This window comes from Lepisosteus oculatus, chromosome 20 (assembly GCF_040954835.1).
Source record: "Lepisosteus oculatus isolate fLepOcu1 chromosome 20, fLepOcu1.hap2, whole genome shotgun sequence".
Lineage (NCBI taxonomy): Eukaryota > Metazoa > Chordata > Actinopteri > Semionotiformes > Lepisosteidae > Lepisosteus > Lepisosteus oculatus.
In genome coordinates, this window is record NC_090715.1 from 16,021,299 (window position 1) to 16,042,157 (window position 20,859).

At 45.9% G+C, this 20,859-nt stretch overlaps 1 protein-coding gene across 1 annotated transcript; it reads left to right on the plus strand.

Annotated features, from left to right (window-relative positions):
• Nucleotides 1–2,213: 2,213 nt before the first annotated feature.
• On the plus strand, nucleotides 2,214–20,541 carry slc7a9 (solute carrier family 7 member 9). The gene is made up of 13 exons (XM_069181219.1): nucleotides 2,214–2,371; nucleotides 8,089–8,216; nucleotides 11,512–11,659; nucleotides 12,234–12,476; nucleotides 13,660–13,785; nucleotides 14,765–14,864; nucleotides 15,718–15,762; nucleotides 16,293–16,416; nucleotides 16,822–16,925; nucleotides 17,986–18,082; nucleotides 18,216–18,365; nucleotides 18,988–19,162; nucleotides 19,691–20,541. The coding sequence occupies exons 2-13, from the start codon at nucleotides 8,109–8,111 to the stop codon at nucleotides 19,750–19,752; spliced, it is 1,482 nt and encodes a 493-aa protein (XP_069037320.1). The 5' UTR covers nucleotides 2,214–2,371; nucleotides 8,089–8,108; the 3' UTR covers nucleotides 19,753–20,541.
• Nucleotides 20,542–20,859: the final 318 nt, after the last annotated feature.

Sequence of the window (20,859 nt, forward strand, 5' to 3'; positions counted from 1 at the left end):
CGAGGATGGCCAACACTGCCATCTAGCGACAGTTCCTCCGCACCAGCGTTATATTACGGTCTGAGTTTCCATTCGCCCTGGGTTAGGACGGGGGATGTTTCGCATTAGTGGTGGGGGAAAGGAAAGGGGTTTCGGCTGGGGTTGGAGCTGAGGTTGAATGTGGCATTTAAGCAACACGGAGTAGAAGACCCCTCTCCAGTAAAAGCTACCGTGCGATCTAGTCTAATACCGGAGAAAGACACACGTGAGAATACCTGTGTTGTCAAGTGCATACCTGTGAATACCTGTGTTGTGCGAAACGAAAGTTGATTTTGTTTCATGTGAAACATGGATAATCACGGAAGCGCAATTGCTGCCTGATAACATCCTTTATTAGCTGGGTAAAGAGTAGCGAGAAGCTAGCAGCATCGGCTCGGACTGTTTTAATGAAAATTAAACCAGCATTAGTGAAAATTCACCCACTTCCGACAGGATGCACTGCGATGTTTCTCATGTGTACAGGAAGGTAGACGACCTTCCTTGGTAACACAATCAAGTGATTAAAATAAAGATAATGGAAACCATCCGGGTGGGGCTCACTGTGCAACAGCCAGGTTTAAAACATAGTGGATCCAGCTCAAGGGATGTGTTTTTGAATTCTGTATTTTGGGCGGCAGGGTAGTGCAGCCTCTTAATGCACAAGAGATGCAATGACGACGGCCACCGATAGAGGACGCACAATAACCGTGAAATACTCTCTCATCACTCTTCTGGTTTTTACTGTGAATTACGTTAGTTGGAGTTGCACTTACACTTAACCATTCGTCAGTAATGTTAAAACCATTTCAGTTCTTAAATAATGAAATAATGTTAGAACATAACTACAAATCTGTGCTGATTAAATCCTTAATCAACAATAAGTTAAACCATTTAAAAACAAGTTCTGCTTAATATTTCTTGTAAATGACACAAAATTTACAAATGACTGCCGCCGTCCCAACCAGCAAATCCTGTGAAGAGGACTTCTGGACAGACCAGCCATGACAGTCCTGAAGATCCGCCTGCCCTTGTTTCTGCAGCATTCAGCCTACAGGAGGTAACCCTGAGGTTATGGGAGACTTGGGAATCAATACTACCGAGAGCATTGCATACTGTAACCTCCCTCAGTTCTGGACTTGTCAGAGCTGTCAGATTCTTTGGTGAATGAGATTTTATTGACGTGTTATCGCCTCATGATTGCCGTGAGTTGATTTAGATTCTGCCAACTGACGAGAGCTCCTGTTGTTATTATTATAATTATGATTGCTGCTGGGTGCAAGAGTCCACGTCCTCGTCCTCACCGTGAACACTGAGCAATAAGGACTGTAGGGTGAGGTGCGGACGGACTCCTTCTGTCCTGCTGTCCCTTCGGGCAGTGTAAAGGTCTGTCAGGACAGACGGCACACGAGGCTGGGCAGCCCCGTCATAAATTCATGGATGCCTCATTTCCCCCAACAAAACAAAAACGGTGAATGTGCGCTGACGTCGGCCTAATTTACCACACACACCGGCCAACTTAAATGCTAATGTGCTCTTCGAAGCATTTATAGCAGCTCCTGTTCGCAGACCTCATACGAGTCACGTTTTGTTTGCGTAGCAAGAACCAATAGCGCTAGAATTCAGCAGGATTCGATCATTGTGGAGCTAATAAAAGTTTTTTCCCCCATGAATGAATATATTACATATTTTAACGTCGTTGGCTGGTCGTAGTCGACACTATTAAACTGCTGTTGCACAGCGATGACTTCCATACCAGACCCGTCGGTTTTGCTTCCAGAACAATAACCGATAAAGCTTGTTTTTAACCCAATTATTGGCACAGATCTCCTGCACTTTAAAAAGCACGATAGACAAACCATCAGAGGTAAATATAATTAACAAGATGCCATATCATATTCACAACAGAGTAAAAGCGCAAGTAAAAAGGAATACAATTACAAATTTGAAGAATAACCTACTACATACTGTAAGTGCATCCAAAATACCGCAGTACTCTCTGTTTTCGGTTTTACCCAGCCACACATTGATATCAAACTTCCTTCATAACAAGGGCACAGAAAAGTAAGACTTTTCAAAATTCTACCTCGGAGACAGAAAACTGGGTTCTGAACGATTCTTTATTCCTGCGCCTCTCTTTTTTAGCAAGCTTAATCATTACTTCACACGACCAACACGCCCTCCGGCACTTTCCTGCTGTCAGCATCTTCTTGGTGCCTGAAGGAGTGTGACCAGACCTGGAGCAAAGTTTGCAGCCCGTGAAAGACACGCTCCCCAGAGCTCTCGGCACCTGACCGGGCCAGTCTCACATCGGGGGAGATCTGCGCTCAACTGTCCTTTGACATAAAATAACTGGGTAAGTGGAACCCTACTCTAGGTCTTTAATAATACCCCGCTTTGAAGTGCGAAACGCGTTTGTTTCGTTACATTATATTAGAATAAACAGCCTTACTAACAGCATGATCTCCGACGCGTAATTATTAACCTTGTAGCACGAGGCGATTTACTGGCATCATTTTTCTCAGTCTTTTCCCCCCAGTTACTTAAAATAAAACCTGTTCGGCTCTTGCGTGTTTCTTTGGGTTTCTAAACGTTACTGACTCGGATCTCCTCTCTATCGCATGTTTCTGCTGGGACCTTTACATTAATAAAACAACTTTTGCTTTACTGCAGACTTAAATGTGCTTTTTATGTCTATATATGCACATATGGATAGATGGATGCGCACTTGTTTAAAGTCTAAACTTTAATTACATGAGAAACATAAACATTTCTTTGTTCTTAAATTGCAAGAACAAGTCACTTGCATTTCAGTAATTTAATAGTTGAGAAACTCAATGTGGGATGTCTGCCAACAGGATCAGATGTGATGAAATGTTTCCAGAGCGGTTTTCAGCATTAACAATTCTGGACAGACGTTTATAACGTTATCGTGGAGTTTATTTTAACTGTTATCTCCCTAATCAAAATCATTACAGATTCTGATGCTAGTCTCGGACATAACGTGAGTTTTTCCATTTTCAGTAAAGCAATCTCTTTCTCGACTTGTAACACTAGGATTTCATCAGGGAAGAATGTGTAACGAGTACAGTTTACAGGGCTGAAAACCAATGTGTGAATGAAACCCGAGAGATTTAATGAGTGTCACCTTCTGTGTAGTTTAGGAATCTTTTAAGAGAATATATTTGCGCAAAAGAGTGAAGCATACGCTATCATACCCTTTCGTACTGATAGGTTGTCTCTCAATGAATTATCCGTTGTTGTATAACACGAAGACACCTACAAAGCACAGGGGGTGAAATATTCAGACAAAAAATGTGCATTTGACGACCGCCAAGATTGGGTTCTTTCCTAAATTCTCCCTGCTTGCGAAGACCGAATCTGAGCCGATGAGTTTTAAATGCCGGGGCAGTCCATCACTGCGTGGCAGTGCACGTCTTTTGGGGGCTACAGACTCAAGAGCGCAAGTGCCTGCTTTTGTTCAGCCTTTTGGAGAAATCCCTTGAAAGATAAAACTGCCTTGTGTCAACCCCACCTGGTGCGGCGCCCACGCCCCGCTCACGGCCTGAGAAACGCAGTCGCGCTTCAGCTCCGGGGAACACGCAGCCCTGCGCGCCCAGCGTGCGGAGATGGACTGCTTGAGGCGGGTGTTTGTCAAGCGCCTCACTTGTGAGCGTGGCGGTGAGCCGCGGTCGGGACGTGCGGCCGGCTGGTTTTCTGCTGGAGGGGAGCGTCCTGTCCGGGCCGGTCATGGGGAAAGCACACACTGTGTCATTAAGCCCCACTGGAATTGCTAAGCCTCTTCCGAGAGGCCGGGCTGCCCCGGACCGTGCCGCGCACTCGGGTTGCACAGTGGCGCCATTGTTCAGGTGTGTTTGCTCAGGTGAGAGGGGGCCCGCCTGCCCGGACAGCTTGAGCACACCAGGTGCACGCTGTGTGCCCTGGCTCTCCGGGCGGCCACCCTGCACTGTCTTCATGAACGGACCTTGTTGACGTTCATATTGCTGGAGCAAAACAAGCGATTAACTTGTTTATCATTATGCTGCTTTACTTCCTCTCCTTTGCCGATAGCTTGCAGGAACCTTGAGGAGACACACACACACACACACGCTGCTTTGTCACTAAATACCCAATAGAGAGGTGGATTGATCTGTCTGATTAAAGCATGAAGAAATTTCCTAAGTATTCTCAATCCTGGTGTTTAGCAATAAGGGTTTATGGTCATGGTAATCTTTATTGGCTCCATTAAAATTCAGTAAGCATTTATTTTCCCGGATCATTAAGGAGCATCACCTTTTGACTGCTTTGAATAGTCAATAGAATTATTATTATTTACTCTCAAACACTCAATTTTGCATTCCCTTTTTATTATGTATAACAGAAAATCATAAAATGAAGTTTTTCGCACCCTGTAAGTGTAAAATGGAATTATCTGACAGGAGAACTAAAATGATTTAGCGTAAATGTTTGTTCTTTGCACACTATATAGCAGAAAATATTGATAATAGCTGCTCTGTTATTTTGTAATAGAATTAGTGATTGTAATAAATGCAATCGTGTGATCACAAAGATGAAAGAATTTCCGCGCATCAGTGTAATGCAATGTGGTGATCCATTACTGGTGTCAGAAAGTCACTGAGTGTGACCAGAAGGTGGTTTATCATTCATAGTTTATTTCTAGTAATGCCTTAATCTACACTAGCTCTTTTAATGCATGTTTAATATAATATGTTTTTGTTAAAATGCTTTACCTTGTCTTACCATCATGCAGGTAATGGGGCTGGGGGAGGAGACAGCCACCTAAATCACAAAACATCCTAGAAGCACAAGCTGAAGACTGGGTTATTGCAGACATCGGTTTTCTTCTGCACAATCACTGATAGCGTGTTACCGGTCTTTTGTCTGTAAAGCGTGGGAGAAGCCCTTCTGCCAAGGGTTGTCCATCATGAGCTGTGCATCATGTTAATCCTGCTCTGATGTGTGTGTATTAGTGCCACACCTTTCGCTGAGCTCCAGGACCTTTGTTCTTATGGATTCTGTGCCTTGAGAGAGAGACAGCTCATTGGCAGAGAGCCATGCGATGTTGAGTTTATTGATGAGAGGGCAATGACTGGGAGGCTGAGTCATTAAATGTGGCTCTCTGCCTCATTGCCCTTTATTATGGTGTGAGGACAGACAGATCTGGGGAGTGGGGGGGTAGTGTGTCACACAGCTCTGGCTCTGAATGTTCCTTTATGCACCTGTGGGTATTTTGGTCAGAACAGAACTATTTTGAAATTTGAACCTCAGAGGTCAGCACAGCTTGTTGGGCCCCAGTTTAATTTGTCCTCGGCACCAGAGATCCCCGTCTGCAATACAGTGGTGAAATCCCGGTGTCCTAATGTCCTTCAGTGTGCCTCTTACATGAGTATCACTCCCTCCCCCACATGCGGGTTCTTTATTGCTTTCCTGCATATGAATATACAGTATTTGTAATGTGCTGCTGATAATGTTTAAGGAACTTGACATATCAAATTGAATGATCTCATTGGTGTCTCGGACAGCTGGCTAACAGATAAACTCTAATGAAATATATTCAATTGCTTATCTAAATTTGTTTAGCTTTGTTACTGTCAGGCTCAGCTACACTCACTGGGACTTCTTGAAATGAGGATTCTGGCATCTCTTGTTTTCCTGGCACAAGTGGAGGCTGGACTCCACACCAAAAAGCAGAAAGAAAAGTTCTGCTTGTCAGCTATGTTTCTGAAAATATCATGGAGATACATCCTAGCTTAAATAGTTCAAATGTAGAGACATCTGTGTCTGTTTGTGGGTGAATGTTTTGGCCGTCGTGGTGAAGAACAAGAAACAGACTTTAGATCCGTCTGACTTTTCATGTAATTGCACCGTATGGACTCTAATTTGTTATGTGCTCTGTCTGCTCGGTGTCAGAATCCAGGCAGTGGAAGTCCAAGAAGATGGCATGGTCTCTTACAGGGACTGGGCAGAAGAGCAGTGTTTGAGTTAATAAAGTTATGTAACTGTGACAGATAGGTGAGCAACCTAGACACATTAACACCCGTTTCATCTTGATGAGATAGTGACTAGATCATCACTGGCACATATAACCTTCTTGTCCCAAAGAGCAGAAGCGGTAGAGACCTTCCTCGCTCGGTCGGTTCCTTCTGGACGGTCTCGCCCCTACAGCCTCCTTTTCGCTGGCGAGCCGTCATGGCCGCCACGAAGGCGGCGCCTGAAGGAGAGCCGTCCCCAGCTCTCAGTCCCCTGAAGGTCTCGCCTGCAGCCGCACCGCAGAGCCGCACGAACCCAGAACCTCGGCACAGGGCTCTGCTGAACCCCGGCCTCGCTGGAGTCTCGCCTCGAGACCGCACAATTCACGGTTCACAGGTCTCCCCGGGAGACCCAGAGAACCAGGAGCCTCGCCGGGAGACGCACTCACATTTCCAATGTGCCAGTACCCTCCGGGGGTGCTGCTGGAGCAGGCCCCCTTCTGGGGTCTCCCCGTGGGTGTAACGAACAGTTCTTTCTGGACCCTATGCGGACGACACAGTCCGACGGAGTGGGGAAACACTGGGGAAACATCATGCAGGAAAACGGGGCTGAAGACAGGGGGGCGTGTCCAAGGTGCGTTGGTGCATGGGGGAGGCGTGGCCGAGGCGAACAATCCCAGAGAGTAATCCTAAGAGTATCCAAAAACCATCGATCCATCGAAAGAAGGGAATTAAAACACGAAGGCCGGGTCGGAACCGGCGGACAGGGAACAGGAACGGGAACGGGAACCGAGATTAAAACCTTAACGGGACCAGGCGCTTCCAGGTCCTGGACTCGCACCATATGGAAATCAGATGCAGAGCCCGGATGAGCGTCAGCGCCTGGCTTTTAAGGGGGAACGGGAATAGGGATCAGGTGCAAACAATGGGAGGGAACGAGGAAGAGCTGGAGCTCCCTTAAGAGGAGGGGTTAGCGATCGTGACAGTGGGGCTCCGTTCCTCACTGCCCCCCTGATGGTGAGGGTCCAGCAGTACCTGAGATGACCATGGTCGTAACCTCACTGAAGCCTCACAGAGGAAAAACTGGCTTTGACAAGGTGACGCCAGTCCACTGAAAAACCGGGTGTGTTGGTTTTCCCCGTTTTCCGGAGTGCCTTGACGCTGCCCCCCGGTGCCTGGACCCAGCTGTGACTCTCCACCAGCTCCACCAGCTCTGTCCTGAGGACGGAGTGCCAGGCGCCGCAAGGCTGCAGGCTCACCCATCGGCATTATAAACATCATAGAAACAGGCTCCGTGCTGCTGTCTGCAAGGAAACGGTACACAAAGTCCAAAAAGTCATTTTGCTTGATCCCATTGAATCATTAATAAACTCAAATATATTCCACATGTTGGAAATTTATGCACAAAGGATTGTGAAGCTGCTGTCTTGTTGCTGAAACCACTACACTGCAATCCACCAAGAAATAGCTGGGCAACGTCCTTTCAAGTTGTCAACAACCAAATGTGCCCAGTGAGGAGCTGAAAGGCCTTGCCTGTGTGTTCTTGAACGCTCAGTCATTGACAAGAACCAGGTGGTATACAGGAAACACATCTCCCTGTGCCACTGTATCACATCATATTTGAAGATAAAAAATCAATTTTTGCACCATATAAAATTGGTTTTGCTCCAGTAGGCTACAAACACAATGCTCTTTTTGACCGATTTGTTAAATAGACCTACTTTTTTTATAGACATCTAGAGAATTTTAGGCACTACTTCATTGGTTGCTAAGGAACCACCACCTCTTGGCTATGGGAGAGGTGGAGAAGGAATGGCAAAGGATCGTTACGGAGAACCAATATGACAACCGGTGCGGATACAATGTTGGTGCCAAATGATGTTTAACAACAGGAACAAAGTGGTTTGAATTGCGTAAGCAGCTCAGATATACAAACACACGGGAGCAGTTTGACTCGGTGCGTTTGGAGGGTTGGTACAGTGAGGGCCCACTTTGGGGCTGTTGCAGTAAACTGTAGTCTGGAGTAGCTCAGGCGTGGGCTCCCTGGCCCGCTGATAACGCCCGGTCTCTTGTTTTCCCTGAGAAATCGGCTGGCGGGAAGAAATGGAGGATAAAAGTCTGGAGAAGAGAAGGGAAGCCCTGAGCCAGAGGGCAGACAGCAAGTCCCTGCACACTGAAGAGGAAGTGAAAGCTACAGTCCTGCAGAAAGACGTGAGTGTGGTGAAGCAAGCCTGTGTGTGAGTGAGCACACCTGTGTGTGTGAGTACACCTGTGTGAGTGAGTACACCTGTGTGAGTGAGTACACCTGTGTGTGTACACCTGTGTGAGTGAGTACACCTGTGTGTGAGTGAGTACACCTGTGTGTGTGAGCACACCTGTGTGAGTGAGTACACCTGTGTGTGTACACCTGTGTGAGTGAGTACACCTGTGTGTGAGTGAGTACACCTGTGTGTGAGTGAGCACACCTGTGTGTGTGAGTACACCTGTGTGTGTGAGCACAGCTCTGTGAGCACACCTGTGTGTGTGTGAGTACACCTGTGTGTGTGAGTACACCTGTGTGTGTGAGCACAGCTCTGTGAGCACACCTGTGTGTGTATACCTGTGTGTGTATATCTGTGTGCTCCTGTGAGTACACCTGTGTGTGTATATCTGTGTGCTCCTGTGAGTACACCTGTGTGTGTATATCTGTGTGTGTATATCTGTGTGCTCCTGTGAGTACACCTGTGTGTGTACTGTATATCTGTGTGTTCCTGTGAGTACACCTGTGTGTGTATATCTGTGTGCTCCTGTGAGTACACCTGTGTGTTTATATCTGTGTGCTCCTGTGAGTACACCTGTGTGTGTATATCTGTGTGTTCCTGTGAGTACACCTGTGTGTGTATATCTGTGTGCTCCTGTGAGTACACCTGTGTGTGTATATCTGTGTGCTCCTGTGAGTACACCTGTGTGTGTATATCTGTGTGCTCCTGTGAGTACACCTGTGTGTGTATATCTGTGTGTTCCTGTGAGTACACCTGTGTGTGTATATCTGTGTGCTCCTGTGAGTACACCTGTGTATAAGCCCGTTGGCGAGTTAGAGCTCTTTCTTGAGAACATTCATACTGGCACAATAATGTGTTTCTCACGATCATTAAAAAGGCTGTGGATGGAGGATTTTAGCATCTGTGTCTTTGTTCTAGAGGTACTTCTGAAAGCATTTAGTACTTTCAAGCATTTGTGCCCACCACTGTCAAATCAGATTAAGCCACAAAATTTGATTTCTGGTCAAAGGCAGATTTGCAGACTTGGTTTTTCAGATTAATTTTAATACCCCTTCACTGGGTTTTTAGGCTTAGCTATTAACAAGGCAGCTGCTGTTGATGTGTAGGTTAATCTTCAGAATAAAAGAATGGAAACATACAGTACATGGTTTCTGGAGCTCATACACCACCACAGATGGAGTAACAGAACACGCACCTGGTCTACCAACAATTTTAAATAAAAATGAGCCATTACCAGAGTTATAGCAAAACACCAGTAAAATCATCCATGCAGAATTTTGTTCTTTTATAACCCAGCAATGAAACTGCAGTGCTACTGGAAGGACAGCCTCACCAGGTCACATTGACTTTTGACCTTTCACAGCCCCTATCAGTCCCCAGCTCTGCTACTGACAAAGCATGATGGCGATCCTATACACATGCTGTTTTTTCACTCTTTATATTATGTAGATGCTGTAAAACACTTGTTAAAAAGACAACTGGGACTTTTTTCCCCTGAAGAGAAGCATTTGAAAGCCAGATGTGTTTTTTTTTATTTTAAGCTTAATATCTATATACAGTAGCTGTGACACCCGAAAGCAGTGGTTCCCCGTTCTGGTCCCTGTGACCCGCACACCTGTTGGTTTTTGTTCCAGCCGAGAGCCCTGAGTTACACAAGCAAACCCTTCACTGACTTCATAATAAGATTAACTCGAACTGTTTGTTCCCAGCTGTCAATCCAGCGAGTGAGGGAGCCTCTCCCAGCTCCTGCAGCTCAGCTCGTCTAGTTTTCACTCTGGAGCGAGCGCTCAGGTCCTGTGTGGGGAACGGCTCTGGAGCGGCAGCTGCACGGGCCCACTGACAGTTCTATTCCACCTTCGTTCCCGTGGGGTGTGACGATCATGGGAGCAGGGAGAGAAAGTGCAGGAAACCGTGGGACACAGAGCAGGGATTCATGTTGATTTCTTCAGCTGATTACTATACGTTTGTGATAACTGTTGATTGTTTTACTTGGACAATGTTATTTCAATTAAATTAAAGCCAAAGCATTAGTACTTTAATTATTATAAGGAAGAGTTACTTATGGCCTTTAACCATACATCTTATATACTGCAGTACACTATACGACAGTATAGGGGTGGTCCTGGTTATATGTAAATTTGGCTATTCGTGATGATTCCCTGAACCGAACCCTAGTGCATGTTGATACCTTACTGTAATTCTTGAGATGAGAAAATGTATGTGTTTGAGAGCAGCTGTTGAAGGCTAAGGAGTTTTCACCCTTGAAACAATTGCAAACGTTTAGCACTTTGCTGACCTGTTGATGCAAATAAGATGCAAACTGTAGTAAGTCATTTCAAAAGGACACACAGGACTGAATAAATGAGAAGGCAAATGAAGCATAAAAATGAATTTGTAAGCAAACAGAGATAAGATATTGTCAGGTTTGCCGAGAGATTTCATTACTGTGACTCCAGCTCACTGCTGGAGTATCACTCCATGGGGCTTGGTAATAAGGAATATTGTTTGATAACAACACAACTCTGTTTGAGATTTAGTGGCCCATCCTTAATAATCTGTTTGCTGGTAGCTAATTAATACCAACGTGTCATCTGTAGTTTCTGAAATAAGAATTAATAGGTCGATGTGATCAGTTAAAATACTGTACTTGTTGGAAAAATGTAGTTCATTCCATGTGTACTTTGAATGCTTGATGGGAGTGATCACAATTTATAAGGGCACTGACAGCGTCAACCCAGAGGACTTCTTCAAAATGAACAGTGAAACATGAACCAGAGGACACAAGGGGAAACTGCATGGAACTGCAGTTAAAAGCAATGAGAACGGGATAGGATAATAGCAGTTCTTTACACAAAGGGATGCGGGAGTCTGGAACAAGCTTTCCCAGACATGTTGTTTAAGCCTGTCCGCTGACATCACTCATTAAAAGTCTGGATGAAATCCTTAGATCAATTGACTACTAACCACCAAAAGGGCTAAAAGGACTTAATGGCCTTTCTTATCTCTGTACCACATTTGCTTGATTGGTTTGGTTTTTATACACTCACTCAGAACTGAGTGTAACATAAAGTGGAGAATTCGTTAATGGGGCTGTAGCAGTGATGTAGAACTCACTCTATGTGAGTTTTGTGGGCATCACCTGCTGACACAGCTTGAGCTGCTGTTGCCTGGTGGTCAAGGACGAGAGAGTGTCTGCAGGCCCGTGGCAGTGTGTCATAGTAACCCCTGCTCCCTCTCTCTGCCAGGTGGGGCTGGTCAGTGGCATCTGCCTGATTGTGGGGACCATGATTGGCTCTGGCATCTTCATCTCTCCCAAAGCAGTGCTGGAGAGCACTGGCGCTGTGGGCCCCTGTCTGTGTGTGTGGGCAGCCTGCGGCGTTCTGTCCACTCTCGGTAAGTTAAGATAGGGGTACGTGTTGGAAAGAGGGGCTTTCAAGAATACAGGCTCAACATCCAATAACTTCCACTAGTGTGCAGATAGCACAGGGTCTGGAAAACAAAAGCTATTGAGCTGCAGTTGTAAAACCCTTCAGGTTTGGAGATAGAAATCTGCTCTGGGCAGTGAAAACCAGTTAAGGAGCCTCTGATATTCCTGTGTCCTGAGATATATCTTCCCCAATGCAGTCCCTTACTGGATGTTCACATTAGCACCAGAGTTTTGCTTTTTGGCTGTGTATGTATGTCTGAACGTGGTAAGTTATATCTGAAACAGTCTAGCTCCTTATGTACAGTAGCTCTAAATACTGTACAGCCCAGTGCTGCAGGTTCACACTTTCTCAGTGCAATGCAAAATCTCCAGCCTCATTCCAAGAGGGGAAAATAGTTGAATTAGCTGCTTTTACAGTTTTCCTGATAATACAAACTCCTCGAACCCCAGAGATCTATGAAAAGTGACAGTTTTGTCCCTGGGGGCAGGTGAGTTGCAGCCCTGCCCCTGTGCCTCAACTGTGTGTGTCTGTGTTTCCAGGAGCGCTGTGCTACGCCGAGCTCGGCACCATGATTACCAAGTCAGGAGGGGAGTACCCTTACCTGATGGAGGCCTTCGGCCCAATCCCAGCCTACCTGTACTCCTGGACCTGCATCATTGTGCTTAAGCCATCTTCCTTCGCCATCATCTCGCTCAGCTTTGCAAAGTACGCGGCCACTCCGTTCTACCCAGGATGCTCACCTCCTGATGTTGTCACCAAGAGTCTGGCTGCTGTTGCCATCAGTGAGTGTGGGGAACTGGTGCCACAGTCTCTGGCTCTGTGGCTGTCCTGGGGCTTATGTGTAATGTTCCACTAAAGTATTGCATAAGTGCGTAGGAAAGTATTGTACTTAACACCTACATTAGCAATCTGGCACCCATAAGCATGTCACATCCTTTCCTGAGGGAACTGTACTATTCTTACTAATTTACTTTGGAGATGTTTCCATTGAATTTACTTTTGCACCTATCCGGAGAAGGACATGTAGTGGACCAGAAAAATCAAAACAGTTGGGTAAATGAGGGTAAATAAAGGACACTGAGTATAGTGAAAGCAAGGGCTTCCACCAGTCCGGACTGATCCCAGCCCTTCCCCCTGGGAGCACATTGTGAGAATCCAGGACTTAGCTGGCAGTGATGTCCAGGGACATAGAGCTCTACTTTCAGAGAGATCACCTTTACAGCCTGAGCTCTAAAATTGGCATTTTTTACATAGAACAACCATCAATGCTCCTTTCGAGCAGTGAGGATGTGGAGGATATGTGTACATAAACCAGTTTCTCTCTGGAACACGGGAAATGGCTACTGAGCTTGGGTCAGAACAACCAGGTGTTTAAACCTTTGCTCCAGAGTTTGATCCTGAAACCTCACCGTTTAACTTTCCTGCTTTGGATCTGAAAGTAATTTTTAAATCACTGGCGGATCCTGTTTGGCCAGAAGTTGAAACTTAAATCGATAGTCTTTTAAGAATCTGACACAGCAACCTTTGGTGTGTTTTAAATTGCCTTTATTACTTGAACAGCTACAGTCTCTCATAGTAACCTATGATGTGTCACATCTGAGACGGTTCTAATTCCTTGGGAGACGCTTTCTGCTTTAGTTCACTTCCGTAGGGATAGAAATCAGCTAACTACAGGTGCTGTGGATTTCTCCTATAACCACTGAGTAGTTTCTTGGCTTCTGGAGACCTTACTCTCTGCTCCACCTGAGCTCGCCACTCCAGATTCCTGTACTCCGCCACACAGCTCAGAGCTGGTATGTGACATGAGAATGTGCTCATTTGAAAATACCATTTTCATCAGAGCCACATGCAACAGTTCAGAGTTTCTCTATTCAGCATCTGGTTGTCTCCAAAATCACTTGAGCCGCGTCGCAGGGCAGACAGAGATGGCTGGATGACCTTCGTGCTCTCATCTGTTTCCCCCAGTTCTGATCGTGCTGGTGAACTGCCTCAGTGTCAAGGTGGCCAGCTACGTACAGAATGTCTTCACGGCAGCCAAGCTCATCATCATCTTCATCATTGTGGTGGCTGGGATTGTCCTTCTAGCCCAAGGTAAGAGGGCATTGATTGGGGCAGCCCGAGAACCACTACTACCTTGCTTTTAGGGGCAAAAACTAAAAAAACTATATTTTTTTTACCTGCTGTATTAATTTCCAAATGGGCCCTAGGCCAATATCCCTAGTTCATCTCCCCCGACCACAGTGCAGAGGTTCCTGATGCTTTGTTGCATCCAGTAACTGTCTGGATCTTCACCCTCACTTCCTCCTGGCGAGACCTAGAAACATGCTACTGTACACGAGTGTTGTCATGGCAGCAGCAGCCCTCCAGCTCACTAGCCTTACGCCCCAGACTGTCCAGCTTTGCTGTGTGAATGTAAAGTACATTTTTCTCTACCCTTTGTGCCCCCCAAGATCAAACACAGTGTCAAGACTTATTTGCTGGATAGCTGGCACGCGAAACAGAGAACATGACACATCCACGCAGCAGTGCATGAGCTCACCTCTGGTGTCTCCGCTTGCACAAGCAGTGCTGTCCGGCCTGCGGAGTGCTGGCACAGGAGAATCCAAGGAGGATCCAGTTCTACTGGAGTAACAGTGGGAGAAGAACCAGCCCATTCCACATCCCTGCCATCTCTCTTAGATTGACAATGCAAATACAATTCAAAGCAGAATAGCGGGATATCAAAACAAAAAGGGCAGTAGGAAACAGAAGCTCCTGGTCTTCTCTTACCATCCCAGGTGAACTCGGATTGAAGGCTCAGAGTCTTAATATGCTGCTGAATATCACAGGACTCTAGTTGTCTTGATGGTCCTCTACACATTCCAGAAGTAACGTGTAAACTATCAGAATGTGTCAGAGCCCTGTGGTCCTGTAATGTGCACTGTGTACTCCTCATTCGGTGCAGACAGGAGTACTGACAGAATGCAGACAGCTTAGTTTTTGATGTTGTTGTCTTTCTGCAAGAATGCTCATACACTTTGAGTTTCTCTCTGTCACAGATGTAATTTACATGCTACATTTCTGCTTTCAGGAAACACACAGAATATCTCAAACTCATTCGACGGGGCGCAAACATCCTTCGGCACCATAGGCTTGGCATTTTACAACGGCCTCTGGGCATATGATGGATGGTAACTTCACCTTTTATTTTTCTTTAAAAATATATGAGAATAGTTACAGATGACAGGAAGCCAATTTGGTAGTTAGTAGGTCATTGATCCTAGGATCTCATCCAGCTGTTTCCTGAAGGATGCAGTGTATCATTTCAACACATTTCGTCCACATAATTCCCACTTCTAACCTCTGGTTTGCGTTGTGGGGTTACAGACACGTCCACCCAGATTAAATGAAAACTTTGGTCTTCTCTCATAGTAAGACATCTTCATTGACTGTTAAACAGTCTAACTCCTGAATCAAGCACTAGGGGATTTATTTGAAGAAAAGTGATCATTTCATTGGTATCCATAGAAGACAAAGACCATACCCCAGAAGTAGAAACATCCCTACATAACATTAACATTTCCCACTTAACAAAAAACCCTTGAACAAATCTAGTCATCAGATGTCCTGCTGTCCTGTATCTGATGGAACTGGAGACATTTCTTATCAAAGCCATTGAATTCCAATGGTCTTTATTTTATCACATCTATTCAGATTACAATGAGATAATGTGCCAATAATACGAAAAATACACCAGACACCAGTATAGTTTTTGAATGAAAAAGCGATGCATTTAAAAAATACCAATGATTTACTGCAATATGAGTGAGTCATCTTACTAGATGGATATAGAATTTGATATACTTCAGATGTTTTATATCTGTATGTGTTGGATTTAAAATAAAACAGTTTTTCGTATATCTATGTATAATATAGGGTGCTTCACACTTGAAGCAGTCAGTGATGTCTGTTTCTAAATGATCATTCTTCTTTGTACAGGAACTTGAAACAATATCAGTAGTATTTCCTGTTTCGGTTTTGCAGGAATCAATTGAACTTCATCACAGAGGAGCTGAAGGACCCATACAGGTGAGGTCCCATCTGACAGATGGATAATCTTTTGCTTGGGACTTAGTAGGATCCAGTTCCAGTTTCTAGACAGGAAATGCATTAAGTTGGCTGTGTGGCAGTCCTCTTAGCCACACACAGCAGGAGGAGATTAGATTCCCTTGTAATTTGTTTAAAACACTTCTGCAAGACGGGCTTGGAAAGCTCTGATCAGTGCTGTTGCTCTCTTAAAGGTGAAGCCCCAGGTATTTGATTTGTATAGAGAAATGAAAAGAGAACATTCACAGGCTGTCTTCAAGCTGCAGGAGGAATACCTGAATTTCAACATGCATCCTAGTCCAGCCGTTCTATTTAAAAACTTTGCTACAGTCAAATCCTTTCACGGCCATTTGTCAACAGATGGCAGCCTTTCAAAGAAACAAATTAAGGATCTAGTATAAATGAAGTCGTGTGGGCTGATGGGATACAATGTGCTGCAGTATACTGCAGCTGTGCTATGTGCCAACTTTACAGCACTTGGCCTGATCTTCTCCTCACTCTCTTCACGGCAGAAACCTGCCCCTGGCCATTATCATTGGAATTCCCCTGGTGACGGTCTGCTACGTCCTGGTCAATATTGCCTACTTCACCGCCATGTCTCCCACTGAGCTGCTGCAGTCAGAGGCCGTGGCTGTGGTGAGGACCGTGGGCCTGGATCTGTGCCTGGATCTGGGGCTCTCGAACATGTTCACAGAATTAGTCTCTCAAAGCACTCCAACACAATCATTTGAGGTTGTAGCTACAAATTCAAAACTTCAAGGCTTCTAAAGATGAAGCCTCCTACACCACAATTATAGTACATCTGGGTGCAAAATCTTTTTGTCATTAAAGTTCCTCTGATACAGTTATATTCCTGTCTGAGCCTGGACAAAGCCAAGCATCATGGTGTCTGACACTATGCTGTATGGTGCAGGTTTCTGAGGCTAAAGAAAAACCTTTTGTTGATTAAAAATAAGGAGAGTCTCCTGTCCTATAGCACTTTTGTACATTTACTTTTTACACAGAAATGTTTCCCCTGTGTATCAACCTTCCTTCCCCTAGACCTTTGGGGACAGAGTCCTCTACCCTGTGTCTTGGATAGTTCCCCTGTTTGTGGTGTTTTCAACCTTCGGAGCTGCCAATGGGAGCTGCTTCACTGCTGGAAGGTAAGAATTCCTGGGAAAATCAAACAGCTTTCCAGAGAGAAGACATTTTTTTTCATGTCATCAGCTGTAGCTTAAGAAATGAAGATCCGTCCATCTGCTTATCGCTCAATTCAATTCAGGGTCGCGGGGGAGCCAGCAAGCAGCGGCACAAGGCAGGATACACCCTGGGTGGGATGCCAGTCCATTGGGGGGCACACAGACGCACACACAGGCTCAGAGGCCCACTCACTCACACCAGGGCTGGTTTTCCCCTCTCACTCTCCGACTCGCTGTTCTGTCTTACAGGTTAGCCCTGCTAGTGTTCAGGCCTTTCTGCTGCTACTGTTCTGCCTGCAGGGAGTCCCCCTTCTCCTTCAGCACAATAGTCCACTAAGTGCACACGCGAAGCAGTTTCTCCAGCTCAGTACTCTCCCGTTTTCTCTCAGTCTCTCTGGTGGCCCAGTCCAGGGCCTGGGAATCTCTTCGTTCAGAGCTCAGCAAGTCATTTCCATTGCTCTGCTGTTCTTGTAGCTCCAGAAATAGCAGCTGCATCCCTGGGTTTCTGCTTTGAGGAAAGAATTATTATTCCTGAGCCTTGGGAAAGGTGTTTTTCTACCTTCCATCTTTTCAGTTTCAACAAGTGGCCACAAGAGCGCACTGTTCTCCAGCCCACAGCCTGTGTGAAGTCTTCCACAAGATGTGGTACTTGTTGTAGATGTCTGCTTCCTTCACCTCCTTCTTGCCTCTGGTGAATTTGTCCTCAGACAGTAGATTATACCAAATGCCGTCTGGTTCCAGGTTTTTAAACTGCCACCTGACCAGCCGTTGTCTCAGATGAGGCCAACAGCTCATTCTTTAGGGCATTCTGAGGAGAGCGGTTCAGACGAAGGTCTCAGTTTTTACTGCCCTCTTACGTTATGTCTGAGCTCATGCCTGCAGAGCATAAAACCAACCAGAGACCAGAAAGCAAATTCACTTACACAGTCCTAAAAGTCTAAAAGGTGTGTGTGAGAATGCAGAGCCTAATGTACTTAAATGTCCCTGTTCCTTACGTGAGTGGGTGGTGTTGTCTTCTTTTCAGATTGACGTATGTGGCAGGGCGAGAAGGTCACATGGTGAAGATCTTGTCCTACATCAGCCTGAAGTACTACTCTCCCTCACCGGCACTTATGTTTAATGTAAGGCCCCAGGACTTCCCTGTCGGTGCAGCTCGGCTGATCCGTCCTGAGATACTGTACACTACGCTGTAGCAGAGCTGCAGATGAGGAAGCAGTCTTGTCCACAGCTGATCTCTTTATTCTTGGCTTTTAGGGGTTTCTGAGTATCATTTACATAATCCCCGCAGACATCGAGACCCTCATTAACTACTTCAGCTTTGCTCAGTGGGCTTTCTATGGCTTGACGGCCTCGGCTCTGATCGTCATGAGGTTCACGAGGAAGGAGCTGGACCGGCCGGTGAAGGTGAGCTTTGACCAAGAGAGACCCTGAGCACTGTGAGAACCCAGGGTCTCCGTCTGCTGCCACAAACCCAAAGGCAGCGGGTCTTCACCTGGGGTACCCACACCCCCTGGGGGTGAGAGACAGGGCAGGTTTTTTATGATGGTGAGCCATTGAAAACACCAGTTAAGCTCAGGCGTGTACGGACAACTACTTTGTGTAACCAAACCTCTGTATTTAAAGGTAAACATACAAGAGTATGTGATTTTTCATGTATTCTAAGGTTACTATGAATTAAAAATATATCAAATATGTGTAAAAAATGTCATGTTTATATAGAATTCTGTCTCTTCCGTTCTCTAGTTCTGATATATCTTAGGTCTAAAGAACTGACTGGCTTCAGTGATTTTTGATGAGGGCTCCAAGCACGTGTTTTGAGAACCAAAGGGGTGCTGCTGCAGTAAAGGTTCAGAGCCCCTGGATTAAGCAGTTTCATGCAGTAGATCGCGGGAGTCTTGCATGGGAGTCTGGAAAGAAAAAGGAGGCCATACAGCTCGCCCTGCTTGTTTGGCAGCCAGCCGGCCGGGCCCGGACGATGGCGGGGTTTGCCTCGAGCTGACTCCTGTGTTTCCCCTGTCGTACGCAGGTGCCAGTCTTCATCGCCGCCATCGTGGTCATAGTGTCCGCCTACCTGGTGTTGGCGCCCATCATTGACAAACCCGCGTGGGAGTATCTGTACTGCACCCTCTTCATTCTGGGCGGCCTGCTGCTGTACTTCCCCTTCGTTCACCACAAGTTCAGCTGGTCTCGGAAGATCATGAGTGAGTGTGACCGTCAGTGTTAATACACACTGCTGGCCGCAGCGCTCCCATTTTTAAAGGGCTGTGCACCATTTCATTGCACGCAGTTGATATGCGATGTAATGAAGGTCCAGCCCACCTCCTTGAATTTGTGTATTATGGGAAAAATATGATGATCTTCGAGCAGCCAGGTGGCACAGTGGTTTGTCACACCGTGCTGGGGCCCTGCGTTCAATTCCTGGGGTGCTGTCTGTGTGGAGTTTGCATGTTTGTGGGGGCTTCTGGAACATTGGCAATAGTGTGTGTGTGTTTGTGTCTGTGTGTGCTCTGTGATGGACTGATGTCCTGTCCAGGGTGTACCCCGCCTTTTGCCCATTGTGTGCTGGGATAAGCCCCAGCTCCCCTGTGACCCCGTCTTGGACAAAGGGCTTAAAAAAACGGCTGGATGGATTATGGTCTGAGCTAAGCTGATTATCTCAAAAGTGTCATTTGAACGTAGTTGTTTGCTTCACGTTCTTGTTTGACTGCTTGCGTCTTTTCTTTCGACAGGACCACTCACTATGCACCTCCAGCTGTTGATGGAGGTGGTTCCACCAGAAAAAGTGGATTAAGAAGAACGCTGCGGGACTTGCTGTCTGCGTGGTGTCATGTTACAGTAACTACAGAAATGCTGTTGGGGCTGCTGATTGTTGAAAGAACGCACCTGCTGGGGAAAATCCATCCTCCTGGACTTGCTTGGCTCGATCGCCTTCCTTTGCTGCACCTCCAGCAACTTTGATTCTGTGTGAGACGACGTCTCTCTATTTTCCTCTGACCAGACATCGATGTCCTTCCTCTTTGCCTGGGAAAGGCTTCTCGACTGGTGTTCTGTTCAGTCAGCTCTAAGGCACTGGACAGTTTCGTATCGACAAGGGATTCTCTGCCTAGTCTCAGTAGGAACTGGAAACAACTCACAAGGGATTTTAAACATCCATCCATTTTCAATAAATGTTTAGTCGCCTATGGGTTCATGGTAAGATGGAGTTTAACTTAACAGCCAGTGGGTACAAGGCAGGTTACATTCTGGATGGAGCAGCAGTCTGCTAAAGGGCACACACACAACAGTTTAGAAAGTACTGCTAATCTAGACAGCACTGAGCACCTGGAGAAGACCCACATGGCCGGAGGGGACATGCAAGTTGCATGAAGGCACCTCAGGCCAGACTCGAACCCAGACAGCAGTACTTGCTGTCATGCCCCCATGCTGCCTCCCTATCGAAGGCATTATTGTTTTTATATGTAATATAAGGGATAAAGACAGTCAATAGCTAAAAAACCTATAGGTTACAGGTGGGAGTCTACAGCCCCATTTGACTGATTTTGATTTTACTGGCAAAAAATAAAATGAGTGTTAAAAGGAATGCGATTGTGTGTATGTTTTTATAACAAAGTCAATCCTGGTTGGTGTATGAGATTGTGAGCTAGGCTCTGCTGAGCTGATTAATTTCTTGCACAGTGTAAGAAGGCGTTATCTAGAGCACAGCTGAGTCTTAGAAATGTGACTGTTTACGCTTTCGAATTCATTAACATGAAGTTATTTCTGTATTCCATATGGAAAATCCCTGCTTTAGGAAAACTGTTTGGGACACACCACACTGACACAGTTGTAAACGAGGAACAGATCAGATCAGATTACTGGGATTGTTACTGGGGGGCTCCTCACAATCAAACAAGACTTA